The sequence below is a fragment of the Anser cygnoides genome, chromosome 1 (genome assembly GCF_040182565.1).
Source record: "Anser cygnoides isolate HZ-2024a breed goose chromosome 1, Taihu_goose_T2T_genome, whole genome shotgun sequence".
Lineage (NCBI taxonomy): Eukaryota > Metazoa > Chordata > Aves > Anseriformes > Anatidae > Anser > Anser cygnoides.
This window is the reverse complement of record NC_089873.1, coordinates 54,464,284-54,477,287: the sequence shown is the minus strand read 5'-3', so window position 1 is coordinate 54,477,287 and position 13,004 is coordinate 54,464,284. Positions and strand designations below refer to the sequence as shown.

The window sequence follows — 13,004 nt, the reverse complement described above, 5'->3', positions numbered from 1 at the left end:
GCTCTAGCATGGCAGTAGGTTTTTAGCCACTTGGTCCAGCAAAAAGAACTCGTACACAGAGTTAAGAGTTAATCACCCATTAACATTGAAAAGTTTCAGCAATCCAAAGATGTCTTGTCCAGCTACAATGTTACTAAGGCTTAAAGTAAAATTACATGCAGTTCGGGGATATCTTCACCAACTTTCTAGTGTGTGCCGCTTTCAGTCCTAAAGCCGATGACTGAAGTCGCAGATGGGGCAAACTTACACTGAGCTTGTTAAGCTTAGCTGAGTTTTGTCAGGGAAGGAGTATAGTGGTCATGGTTTCTCCTTCAGTTATGGGATCAACTGTAAAACAACACATACTGTTCTCACCTCGTTCACTTTTCCACATTATATACACATTTGCTGTTTATGGAGTGTTTTCTGCATGTTGCACGCTTCTTGTTACATTTAAAACTGGTTCAACCCAGCTCCCAGTTGCTCCAGTGATTTGGCTACTGGAGCCTTGCCGTAAGCACTGGGCAGCAGCATCCTGCGACTGTATGTGTCTGCATTGCCCACCTTGTTCTAGCATTGTAGATCATCCATTCAGCACAATGACTCGTTATTGCAGAATCACAGAATGGCTGAGGTGGGCAGGCACCTATGGAGATCGTCCAGTCCACCTCTGTGCTCAAAGCAGGGTCATCAAGACCAGGTTGTACTGGGCCACGTCCAAATGAGTATATCCAGGAGGTGCTACAGCCTTTCCAGGCAACCTGGTCCAGTACTTGACCACCCTCACAGGAACAAAAGTTTCTTATGTTTAAACAGAATTTCCTGTGTTTCAGTTTGTGCCCACTGCCTCTTGTCCTGCCCCTGGGCACCGAGAAGAGCCTGGCTCCATCATCTTTCCTTCCCCCATCAGGTAATTATCCACACTGATAAGATCCCCCTGAGCTTTCTCCAGGCTGAAGAGTCCCAACTTTTCCTCATGAGGGGCGTGCTCCAGTCTCATAATCATCTATCTTCACAGACCTTTCAATGGTTCTCTCCAGTAGCTCCATGTCTCTTTTGCATTGGGGAGCCCAGAAATGGACACAGGTGTGGCCTCACCAGTGCAGAATTAGAGGGGAAGAATCACCTCCCTTGATCTGCTGGCAATGCTCTTTGCCACAAGGGCAGTTTGCTTGGCATGTTGTTCAACTTGGTGTCTACCAGAACCCCCAGGTCCTTTTTTGCAAAGCTACTTTGCACCCAGTCAGTCTCCAGCATGTGCTGGTGCCTGGGGTTGTTCCTCCACGGGGGCAGGACTTCGCATTTCCCGGTGTTGAACTTCATGGGGTTCTTGTCAGCCCATTTCTCCAGCCTGTCCAGGTCCCTCTGGATGGGCCCTCTGGTGTCTCAGCTGCTCCTCCCAGTTCTGTGTCTGCAGGCTTGCTAAGGCTGCACTCTGCCCCATCACTGAGGTCACTAATGAAAATGTCTGACAGTATCGGCCCCAGTACCAACCCCTGGATACGCTGCTAGCGATTTGCTTCCGCTGGGCTTTGTGCTGGTGATCCCAAGCCTTCAGTTCACCTCACTATCTATTTATCTAGTCCAAACTTCCTCGGTTTGTCAGGATGTTGTCAAGGACAACGTTAACAGCCTTATAAGTCCAAAATAAATAACATTCGCTGCTCTCCTCTCACTCACCAAGTCAATCATCTCATCACAGAAGGTTGCTTAAGTATGATTACCCTGTCATAAATCCATGCTGACTGGCCCCAGTCACCTTGTCCTTAGTGTGTCTGGAGATGGTTTCTGGGAGAATTTCTGTCACCTTACTAGGGACTGAGGTGAGGCTGACTGGCATGTAGTTCCCCAGATCCTCCTTTGAGGCAGGAGTCTCATTTGCTCTGTTCTACTCCTCAGGAACTTCCCCCATTCACCATAACCTGTCAAAGACAACAAAGATTGGCCTTGCAATGTCATCAGCCAGCTCCCTCAGCACTCAGGGATGCAATCATCAAGTCTCACAGACTAATGCATGTCTAGTTTGTTTAAATGTTCCCTAGCTGGATCCTACTTCATTGACAGATGTGAAGATGGTGCTCCAAACATTCCCAGCAAATTCAGGGAGCTGGGATTGCTGATGGCAAAGAACTTCAGAGAGACACCCAGATGTGCTGACTTCCCAGAAAAGTTGAGAGCTTTCCCCACAATGCTGTCCTCCCAGAACTTCCTTATTTTCGCTTTTGCTTTCCTTAGTACACTCGGGCTGGGCCCCCTTCTGCTGTGTTTTGTTGTTAAAACCTCTCCTTTCAAAGCCATGCTGCAACACCCACTAGCCAAATTAGTCCATCATGTCCTCACTTGATTATCAGTTGTCCCATCCCTCACCTGTTGTTCCTAGTTTAAAGCTCTGCTCCCCAGGTTGGGCAGCTTAGCAAAGATGCTTTTGCCTGCACCCCCCCCCCCCCGCCCCAGTCATGTGGATCCAATCTCTTCATGGTAGCCTTTGATCCTTGAAGAGTTTCCCAGGGTCATAAAAGCTGAATCCCTGTTGTGCTGCTGTACTGTTGTTCTCCCTCAAGCAGAAGACCCCGTAATTATGACTACTGCATGCAGAGCCATGAAGTCATACTTGATATACTGGAGGTCTACTCTGGAGATCTGCAGGTGGAGCAGAAGACATCTTCCTGGTGCCAGAAGTCACGAGCTTCCGGCCTTCTTTACCATGGGAGTCTCTGTGTTCCCAACTTGATGGGCACAGACTGCAGCAAAGACAAACTCAGGCTCTCGAAAGCGACGGGTCTCCATGAAGATGCCATCATGAGCCAGGCTCAGCCAGAGTGAGAAGCCATGAACACTGCTTGCGGCCTGAGCCTTGCAAAGCTGTATCCTCACCCAGGAGAGCTCAGTTTGGGTGGAGGCTTGGATTTACAAGACGAGCTGTTCCAGGGGCTGCTGGAGGCTGTGCCCCATGGCCTGTTACCACCTTGATTCCCTCCTGTGCTCACTGCTGTGCAAAGTCCTGTGTTAGCCACGCTCTGGGTGCTGCGCTCTAGGCCCAGCAGTTAAACAGGCCTCTCGCTAGGACCTGCTGTCTGTCACAAAAATAAATAAACAGCAAGTGTCACACCACAGGATTGTATAGAAGCTAAAACAATGTTGGTAGCAGCCACCTGCTCGTTAGACAATTGCTGTTACGGCCAAGTGAGCTACAGCACAGCTCTGGGCAGGCCAAGACGAGTCCAGACAAAGCCTGGCAGGGCCTGAGTTACTCACACAGTGCAGAGCTTGTGGACTCCTGAAGGCAGTGGCAGCACCACGATGAGGCCGACATGCACAATGTGACAGTGACAGCCATTCCAGCTCCTGCTGCCTTTTCCCATGCTTCTTCCAGTGTTTGATACACATCCAGTTCCTGTGCAAGAAACTCAACCCTCTCTTTCTGAGATGGTCTTTTTACATACACCGTGTCCTTGACTGTGTTGTTCCCAATTCCAGCCAAACCCAAGGTCTCTGGCCCAGCCTCTCCAGAGAGTGGCCTGTCCTGACATGGGTTAGAAGCATCTGTTCCTAATGACTGGCTCTTCCTAAGTGTGCAAAGAGGCCTCCTACCCTTGAAATGAGCTTTTCTTTGAAGAACAGCCATACATTGTCCTGATCAGGAATATTTGGTTTTAGAAGCCCTCTTAGTGGCTGCCTTTGTACAACACAACCCTTCATAACTGTCAGGTTGCACTAGGATCCGTTTTCTCCCCGTGCTTGTTAAAATAGATCATGTGCTATAGATCCTGACCTGAGACAGAGCCTAGACCAGCCCCTGAAAGTGTGAGAGCACAACAGGCTGCACCTGCAGTGCTTTCAGCAGCATCTATTTCTGAGCCACTGTCGAAAAGCCATGGGGCTGCTCTGTCAGCCTTACCAGGCATTTGCCTGCCACTGGCATTTGCCTGAGCTGACTTTGATCTGGCACTTCGTTTAGAAAAACAGGGGCTTGATGATTTCCTTAAGTTGCCTTAGTTGCACTTCCTTAGAACGGGGTCTTGTCTGTAACTCCCCAGGAGGCATCGTGCACACGGGGGATGTTCGAGAAGGAAACCTGTTTCTGTAACCAGTGCTGTGGGTAGCTGATGGGCAACGAGCCATGGTTCCTGTCTCTGCTCCACGTTGTAGGGAGTGCGGTGGATTTGGAGGGGGTGGAGGTATTACCATTGGCACCGTAGCTATCTTTGAAGCCCTTCGTAGCTTCTGGTGAAGCTGGCATGGCTCAGACTTGTTTACCCCAGGTGTTCTGGGTGGTGCCAGGCTCTGGCATACCTTGGGAGCACAGAGCTATGTGGGATGCAACAACGAGCTCTGTCTTTAGGTGTTGTGCCTCTCCCCGTGGGGCTAGTGCAGACAGGGCCTCAGGTGTAGAGGCATCCCTGGGCTGATATTAGATAGGATCTCCAAGGGCTGGAAGGCAGGACTCTAGTGCCTTGGCTGGGAAATGACACCTGGTAAGCCAGGGCCCAGCCCTCCACACTACTGCCCAGTGTAGCAGGTCCAGGAGAGGGAGACTGCAACACAGCAGTGGTAGCCCGGGCCCCATTTTCTGCTTGTAGCAACCCTAATTCCCGAAGCTGAAGGTCCTTCAGGCATTTCCTTTTCTTGTGCTTTCTTGCAATTGCAGTGAGAGTGAACAGCAGCAGATAGGGAATCCTGTGTTCTTCCTGTGTGAATGGGTCAGTAACTTCAAGTTTCTCTAAGGAAAACTTTTGGGGCAGGTATCTTGGAGATACTTTTTTTTTTTTTTCCAGTTCACCTACTCTAACCCATGTTGCTCCTGGGCTGTGGACCATGTGCTGTGTCTTTTCTGAAAAGGTATTATAGGGGCATGTAAAGGAGGCAAAAAAAAGCTCATCCCTACATAACTCGTGCAGCCTGCTTGGTTTATGGAGCAGCACATTTTCTTTTCTGCTGTAGGAAGATCTGAAAGGTTCCTCTGAGGGACGGAGAGCTGGCAACAGGTTGTAGGTGAGGCATCAGCTACCAAGTGTGGTGCTGGATCAGTACTGTGCTGAGACAAGGAATTTCATTTGCTTTGAACACAGTCGCATTACATCTCTGTCCAGTCAAAGATCGGGACTTGCTTTTTAGGTTGGTATCCCAACCGGCTTCCAGCCTGTGGTGTACGCTGACTCACACAAACCCACAGGTAAGACAGGTCTTTGTCCTTACTTGGCATTGCTGCTGAAACCTGCAGCACACACTGCCCAGCCCAGCTGAATTTCTCTGCAGCCTGTGAGGACAGATGAGCTAATCCACTTGTGCTCCTCCTGAGTGTCAGCAGGAGCCACCCTGCAGCTTCAGCTGCCTCGTGCAAGCCCGGAACCAGCAATTAAGCAGCAGGTGAGACTAGTATGAATGTCCTGCCGGATCACACATGGACAGCAGGAGTTCAATACTGCCCTTCTTAATAGTCTGCAGACAGTGATGTTGGTGCATGTGACAGAGGCACCAAAGCATCCAGCCTAGAGATGTCACTTCTTAAAAAAAGACTCAGATGTGGTGGTGGGGAAATGAGGCTGAATGTAAATGCCTCCCTGCCCCATGACTCTTGAGAGAGGATGTTCCTGTTCAGAAATAAGCATCTGTGCATGGACTTGGGACCTACAGTTACTGCACTGCTTGTTTCTCTGTTGATCAGACTGAAAACAGGTGTCTGTGGCACTTTTGTTCTCTGTTTTGAAGAGGAATTCAGGAACTTATTCTCTACATCCAATCTGTGATGATCAACTGTGCAATAAAACAAGTGCCTTGTTGTAAAGTGGATTCTTCCTTGGAATATGCATTGCTGTGCGATGATGGAGGCTTCTTGGCCATTCTCGGGTACTCATGATGCTTACAAAAGCAGTGGCTTCTTTACTTCTTTTATCTCAATCCTCTTCTGGGACTGTCTGTGCATGTCCTGGGTCAATGGAAACATATGTGTTCCTTTAAAGAGAGCTGTATTTTTCTGTGAGACCCAACTTCTTACAAAGGGTTTGTTTATCTTGCCTTTCAATGTTTCATTTCTTCGTGATGTTCCTTGTGCTGGAAGTTGCACTGAATTGCAGCTCAGTGTTCCCACATGTATGTAAATATCTGAGACAAATTTAAAGGATCAAGTACATGCTGGGAAGACCCTGATTCTTTTGCTGCAATGACCACGCTGAGGATGTATGTCATCTGCCTAAGAAAATGGCTCCCTCCTCTTCATGCCATGGCCTCTGCGCAGCTTCGGCAGATGCACCCTCCTCTTGCCTTCATTTCCAACCACACTGGAGCACACCACACCACACCCTGCACTGTTATACATAGTCAGGCAGGAACCTATATAGCTTAAGGGAGATGATTTTAGTGTGTTGTATGGCTGCAGTGTGTTGCAGGTGGCAAGGGAGTGAGACTAACACATTTCCCTTCCCCGTTAGACTCAGCTAGGTTCTTCTTACAGAAGCACAGAGCTGGTTCTCCTGCAATTCAGTAGGCTCTGACGAATTAAGGGGAGAATGAAATGTATTATTCAAAAGCATATTGTTGTTCAGCATTGGAATAGGGTGGGGAGTTAAAACCAGAAGGCTTATTTCCAGGTTGACTTTGTGGGGTTTTCCCCCTTTCTTCTGGAGCATGGCGCTGAAATGAGCTCCCGACTAAGTGTCTCTCTGGTGAGCAGAGGTTTGGGAGCCATTCAACAGACACCTCACCAAGCCTGGAGACTGAAAGCCAGGGTGGCGTAAGGCCTGAGGCAAGACCTGGGTCTAACAACAAGCACTCATGCTGCCATGGCTTGTAACCACATTCACTGGCTGGATTAGTGCTGCCAGAAGTTAGAAGCCCAAAATAATGCATTAAAAAATAACAGATCTCAAGTGCTCTTCTGTTTTCTCACTGTCCGAGCTTGTACTGGAGGATTTCAAGCCTTTTTTCCATCACCTGGGCCCAATTCACTGAATCACAGAATCACAGAATGTTAAGGATTGGAAGGGACCTTGAACGATCATCTAGTCCAATCCCCCTTCTGGAGGAGAAACACCTAGATCAGGTCACACAGGAATGCGTCCAGGCAGATTTTGAATGTCTCCAGAGAAGGGGACTCTACAACCTCTCTGGGCAACCTGTTCCAGTGCTCTGTCACCCTCACGGTTAAGAAGTTTCTTCTCCCATTTAAGTGGAACCTCCAATGTTCCAGCTTGCACCCACTGTCCCTTGTCTTATCATTAGATGTCACTGAGAAGAGCATCGTTCCATCTTCCTGACACTCACCCTTTACATATTTATAAACATTAATGAGGTCACCCCTCAGTCTCCTCTTCTCCAAGCTAAAGAGACCCAGCTCCCTCAGCCTTTCCTCATAAGGGAGATGCTCCACTCCCTTAATCATCCTCGTGGCTCTGCGCTGAACTCTCTCAAACGGTTCCCTGCTGTCACCACAAGGAGTGAGAGAGGGCTCTTAACTGCAACTTAAGAAAGCACTTGTAAAAGGGTTTCCACCTTGGTAAACCGTATGTAACGCACCAGGCCATATGGATGTTGTGGTGTCTCATCATCTGCTGTTGGCTGGACGTACTGGTCCTCCAGGCTGCCCCTTCTGCTGGGGAAGGTGACCTGGCAAGACACGGTGGTGGCACTATCATAGAATGGTTGCAGTTGGAAAAGACCTCCAAGATCATCCTGAAGCCAGGGATAGAAGAATGGGGGCTTGCTTAATCGCATTAATGGTTTCTAAATAAAACAATCGTAATTATTAAAGCCAGGAATGGAAGAACGGGGGCTCACTTAATCACATTAAAATAGATATTGCTGAGTGTCTTTGCTTACTACTGTGCAAATTAAACAAAACAAGGAGTCTCGGGGGCCCCTCACAGAGGATGTTTCCTGACAAAATGGGGAACCTGTCTCAAAAACCATCTGAGACCAACCATGTGGTTTGGACAAGAGCCAAGGAGCAGCTGAGTCTGTAAAAAGGCAGGGGGTCAACTAGTGGTGATGAAGAAGAGTTATCAACCTTCATCCCCACGACCCCCCGATGACCACCACCAGAAGGCACAGCGCAAGCGCAGACAGGAGGAGTTTATGGAAATGACTTCTTGGAACTAATTTTAATACAAAGCGGGGATAGGAGCTATCCCGCATGTGCCCAGCACTGAAATAAACCACATACCTACTTTATAACTCATTTGCTTTGAGCTGTAGAGTTCTTCAACGAATCAATCTAGTCCAATCTTTAACCTCGTACTGACAAGTCCACTGCTAAACCATGCTACTAAGTTCTACGCTATCCTCCCAGCCTTGTGGAGGAATCAAACAGGCAGCGCAGCTCAGCACTGAAAAGCTAAATTTAGTGGTGGAAGTGGGGGGTGTAAATACTTAAAACTGAGGGATTTATCTCCCAGAGAGTTAAATCTTTGGGGGTTTAAATCTCCTATGTCTGAGAAGGCTGTTATGTGTTCACACATATGGCGGGACGTGTTGTCAATGAAAAAAATGTGACGGCCAAGCAGGCGGCATTGCCCTTGCCAAGGAAGGTTGTGCCAGCGGATCCTGAATCAATAAGGGAGACACCGGCTGTTTCCACACAAGAAGTTTTAAAACAACTGCGTACATTCAGGGCCTGCTGCCAAACACACGAGGCTCCCAGGAACGCAATTGCTCGCAGGCACACGTGATGGCTGCAGGTATGATGGCCGCCCTTTCCCTCTACTGGCGGCCGAGGCGGGGGCCCCACGGAGCAGACCCAGCAGGAGCCCGCCGGGCAGAGCCAGGCAGGCCATTCCCTGCCTCCGGGTCGGTAGCACGGAGGGGTCGGGGGGCACCAGGCTCGGCGTGGTGGGCACTGCCGCCCCTGCTCACCTCAGAGCAGATCAGTGAGGGAGCGGAACTTCTTCCCATCAGCCGCCCCGAGCTGGCCGGGCGCCCACGTCCCACCCTACCGGGAATGTCCCCGCCCTTACGATTTCTGTTTTTCACTCGGTTTTATCCCCCGGGAGGTTCAGTCGGTTCTTCCCTCAGTAAGCTGCGGCTGCCTGGGTTGCCATGGTCCTTCCCGTCTCCAGCCAGGGGCCAGGAGGCTCTCTCCCATCTGGGGCCAGCTGCAAGCCCTGGCATAAGAAAGTCACTCAGGATTTCCGCCATCAATTTGTTCATAAATTGTGAGTAGCTAATAACAAAATAATCCTCAGTCTGTCAGACGATTTGCTTGCTGCTTTGTGTTCCCATCACTTTGGGTTGGTGCTGAGGCCCTGGTGAAGCCATGGATAGAAGAATGGGGGCTTGCTTAAACGCATTAATGGTTTCTAAATAAAACAATCGTAATTATTAAAGCCAGGAATGGAAGAACGGGGGCTCGCTTAATCACATTAAAATAGATATTGCTGAGTGTCTTTGCTTACTACTGTGCAAATTAAACAAAACAAGGAGTCTCGGGGGCCCCTCACAGAGGATGTTTCCTGACAAAATGGGGAACCTGTCTCAAAAACCATCTGAGACCAACCATGTGGTTTGGACAAGAGCCAAGGAGCAGCTGAGTCTGTACAAAGGCAGGGGGTCAACTAGTGGTGATGAAGAAGAGTTTTCAACTTTCGTCCCCACGACCCCCCGATGACCACCACCAGAAGGCACAGCGCAAGCGCAGACAGGAGGAGTTTATGGAAATGACTTCTTGGAACTAATTTTAATACAAAGCAGGGATAGGTTATGTGTATGTATAGGCGTATTGGGAAACTTCATGCATATGTAACTTTTTACTGCAGATAACTGAGGCAAGTTGCCGCATTAGGGTGCGCATGCCTTTGGGAGCTATCCTGCATGCGCCCAGCACCGAAATAAACCACATACCTACTTTATAACTCATTTGCTTTGAGTTGTAGAGTTCTTCCACGAATCACTGGTTTGGAGACAACCTAATAGCTTGTGTACTTTTTCTTCAGAATCCAAGCCACGTTTCCTATTCTTGACCCTGCAGCACTGCACGATGGACAGATGGAGAATCTGGTGGCATACGCTCGGAGGGTGGAAGGCGACATGTATGAATCGGCAAATAGCAGGGTGAGATGCTGTCCTCTGTCATCATTTGCACATCTCTGATCCCCCTTGACAGTGACTGTGAAGGAGGAGGAGTGGAAGCACAGATGAGTGTCCCAGGCTGAGGAAGAGCATGTGCCAGGGGTGCTGGCTTCTGCCTGGTGCCTGTGGTGTTGTGTTGTGCCTGAGACTTGTCAGGGTCTCACGAAGGCAGCATGAAGCTCTTTGTTGTGGATCTCTCCAAGAACTGTTAGACGAGAAGAAAAACTTCCCCTGGTGTCCTGATGGTTGCCAAAAGTGCCTTGAGTAGTGCCTTTCCCTCCAACCTCCCTGGCAGCCACTGTGAAGGAAGAGCTTCCCCCCATCCCATGCTGGAATGTGCATGGTGGAAGGATGTTTTCTAAGCTTTGATTACTGTGACCTGCTGCCTTTACTTAATGCATGTCTCCTCTCCTTTCCTGACTTGCATTCCTCCCCTGCAGGCAGAGTACTATCACCTGCTAGCTGAGAAGATCTTTAAGATTCAGAAGGAGCTGGAGGAAGAGCAAAGAACCAGGCTGCAGAAGCAAAACATGATACCAAATGTACCGGGCATGCCACAGGCTCCCATGAATCAAGGGCCCAACATGGGACAGCCTCAGCCAGGGATGTCTGCAAGTAAGAACAGCTGGGTTACTTACTGCTTGGTGCAGTGCAATTGCGTACTGTCTTTCCCCCATACTCTTGAGCATTTTGCCCACATCGTTTCACAGATACTTGGCTTAGAGAAGAATTTAGGAAAATTATTAGAGAAGGAAATAGGAAAAGTGAAGTCTAATCTAAGTTTTGGGGCTTGGTTTCTTGAGATTGTCTGTACTGTTACATCCCTAAAGACAGCAGCTGGCTTTACAAAGGTGCAGTATTGTTGAGAGGCAGTACCACACATGTAAGGTAGGCTTCTACCATCTGACTTTACGGTCATCTGTCCGTTATATGATAATAGATACAGGACCCTGGTTCAAGAAACATGAATGTAGATTTAAGGAAGCTAAATTAGAAAGGGTGGTTCTTCAGTGCGTTCTGATTGAGAGATGCATATGAAGCTTCTTGGCCAGAAAGCTGGCCCCATACAAGGAGAGCTGGAGCAACACTATAGCCGTGCGCATAGCTCATCTGCCTCACTCTGGGATGGTGTTGAGGCCAGGAGAAGATGTGCGGAGGCCCGGGAGGAGTGCCTGGAAGGTGCTGCTCTGCTGGGGAGGCTCAGAGTGCTGGAGAGTGGTCAGGCTGGAGCACACTCACTGCTCTCCCCAAGGACACGGAGATGTGCACATTACTGCTGGACACTTGGCAACTGCGAGCGTGAGACGTTACAAGTAACGTTACATAAAAACCTGTTATTGTTAAAGAAAATAGAAATATTCCATAATCAATTTGAATTTGATTCAAATTAAAATGAAACTATTTAAAGACAATTATTTACCAAAAAGGTTTCTTAAGAAGAGCAACAAGATACAAACAGCCATGGGATGGGGACTATCTTTAAGCCCGTCCTGTGTCCATACAGAACTCATTTTTACTTGAGCTTTCAGGAAGCCTTGAGTCAGCCTGTCCATGACCTGAGGGAGCAGTGCTGCTTGTTCAGCTCTGGGAAGCAGGGGCTACACACCAGCAGTAGCTTCTAACATGTTGCATGAAAAAAAATACTGCAGTAGAAAGATTTAATGAAGATTCAATTTGGTATTTGTGTCTTATCTGGAACCATCTGTTTTGTCTGTCACACAGTACACTGTCTTCTAGCAGTATTTGCAGGAGAATAGCAGGCTTTATGATTTAGTTTGTTATCAACTGCGTTGTTTAAATACTGTAAAAGCAATTTTCCGTTTCTTAACAGCCCTGGAGGATTGTTCGGGAAACCTGAACCTGGAGGACCCTACACACTACTGAAATTTGCCAATCAAGTTGCACGCAGTAGGCTCTGCAAGCTCACCACCGCTGTACCTTTCTAATTAGGATAGCCCTACCCATGCTTCTCCACGTGATTCAGTCCGATAATGATTCTCCTTTGCGTTTAGAGTGATAGGCTGTAGCCCCCTGTTAGAGCCTTTGGATCGTCTGAAAGGAGGATTCACATGTAACTGTAAGATACATAAGCCTTTGAACTAACCGTTTGCACGCTACTTTATTTCAGACTGCAACTAAGACAATATGACTGTATGCACAAGAGAGGAAGTGTGCATGTGTTTCACATGCTATTTGTTTAGATGCACCCTACAAAATCTGTGCAGTGTAGAAACATTCAGTACAGTTTTTTTCTTTTTTGTTTTGTTTACAATGTCAGCGCAATGAAAATGATAAAATAAAAGGAGTAGAATGTGAAATAGAAGAAACTCCAGGGGGCGTAGCTTTTGCATACAAGAGAATCAGTGCTACAGATGTGGAGGGACACTTGTTTCTTTCCTTTTCTTGACAGTGAGCTGGGATAAGGAATGTTGCTAGCAGTACCACTAAGACCACAGTGCTTTTCCATGGGGAAAAAAAAAAGCCAAAAGGGGCAGACTTGTACTATGAAGGAGCTATGGTATAAATGCAGATAAATTTTACAATAAATCACAGCTTTTTACCAACTATCTATTTATGGATGAAATCTCTGAGACTGATCACTTGAGGACATGGGGAGCGGCGTAATCAATTCATGTAGGTAATATACCGTGCAATACTTGAACGCAGCAGCTTTGGCATCGTTTTGGATTTTCATTTCCTAGGGAGGAGGTGGACAAACGCTAATGCCACCGCAGGGCCACTGAATGCTCTGAACCTTCCAAAGGGAAGGAAGGGACATCCACGTGGGCCCGCAGAGGAAAAATGCAGAGAACAAGAGAGCGGAGGGACTTGCGGGTGCTTTTGATGCCTTTTATCCCTTTTTTAGTGCTTTTTATCCCTTTTAATGCCCCAGGGATGCAGCCAGGCTGCAGTGGGGTGTGAGTGTGCGTCAGGATGTGTCAGGTGTTTGGGGGCTTGTGTTACCA

General features: G+C 48.2%; 1 protein-coding gene across 1 annotated transcript; it reads left to right on the top strand.

The window, feature by feature from the left end:
- Nucleotides 1-8,993: 8,993 nt before the first annotated feature.
- On the top strand, nt 8,994-12,605 carry LOC106035824 (histone acetyltransferase p300-like). Its single transcript, XM_013180860.3, has 4 exons — nt 8,994-9,125; nt 9,903-10,020; nt 10,479-10,653; nt 11,870-12,605. Exons 1-4 carry the CDS (start codon nt 9,010-9,012, stop codon nt 11,920-11,922), a joined length of 462 nt encoding a protein of 153 aa, XP_013036314.3. The 5' UTR covers nt 8,994-9,009; the 3' UTR covers nt 11,923-12,605.
- The last annotated feature ends 399 nt before the right edge of the window (nt 12,606-13,004 follow it).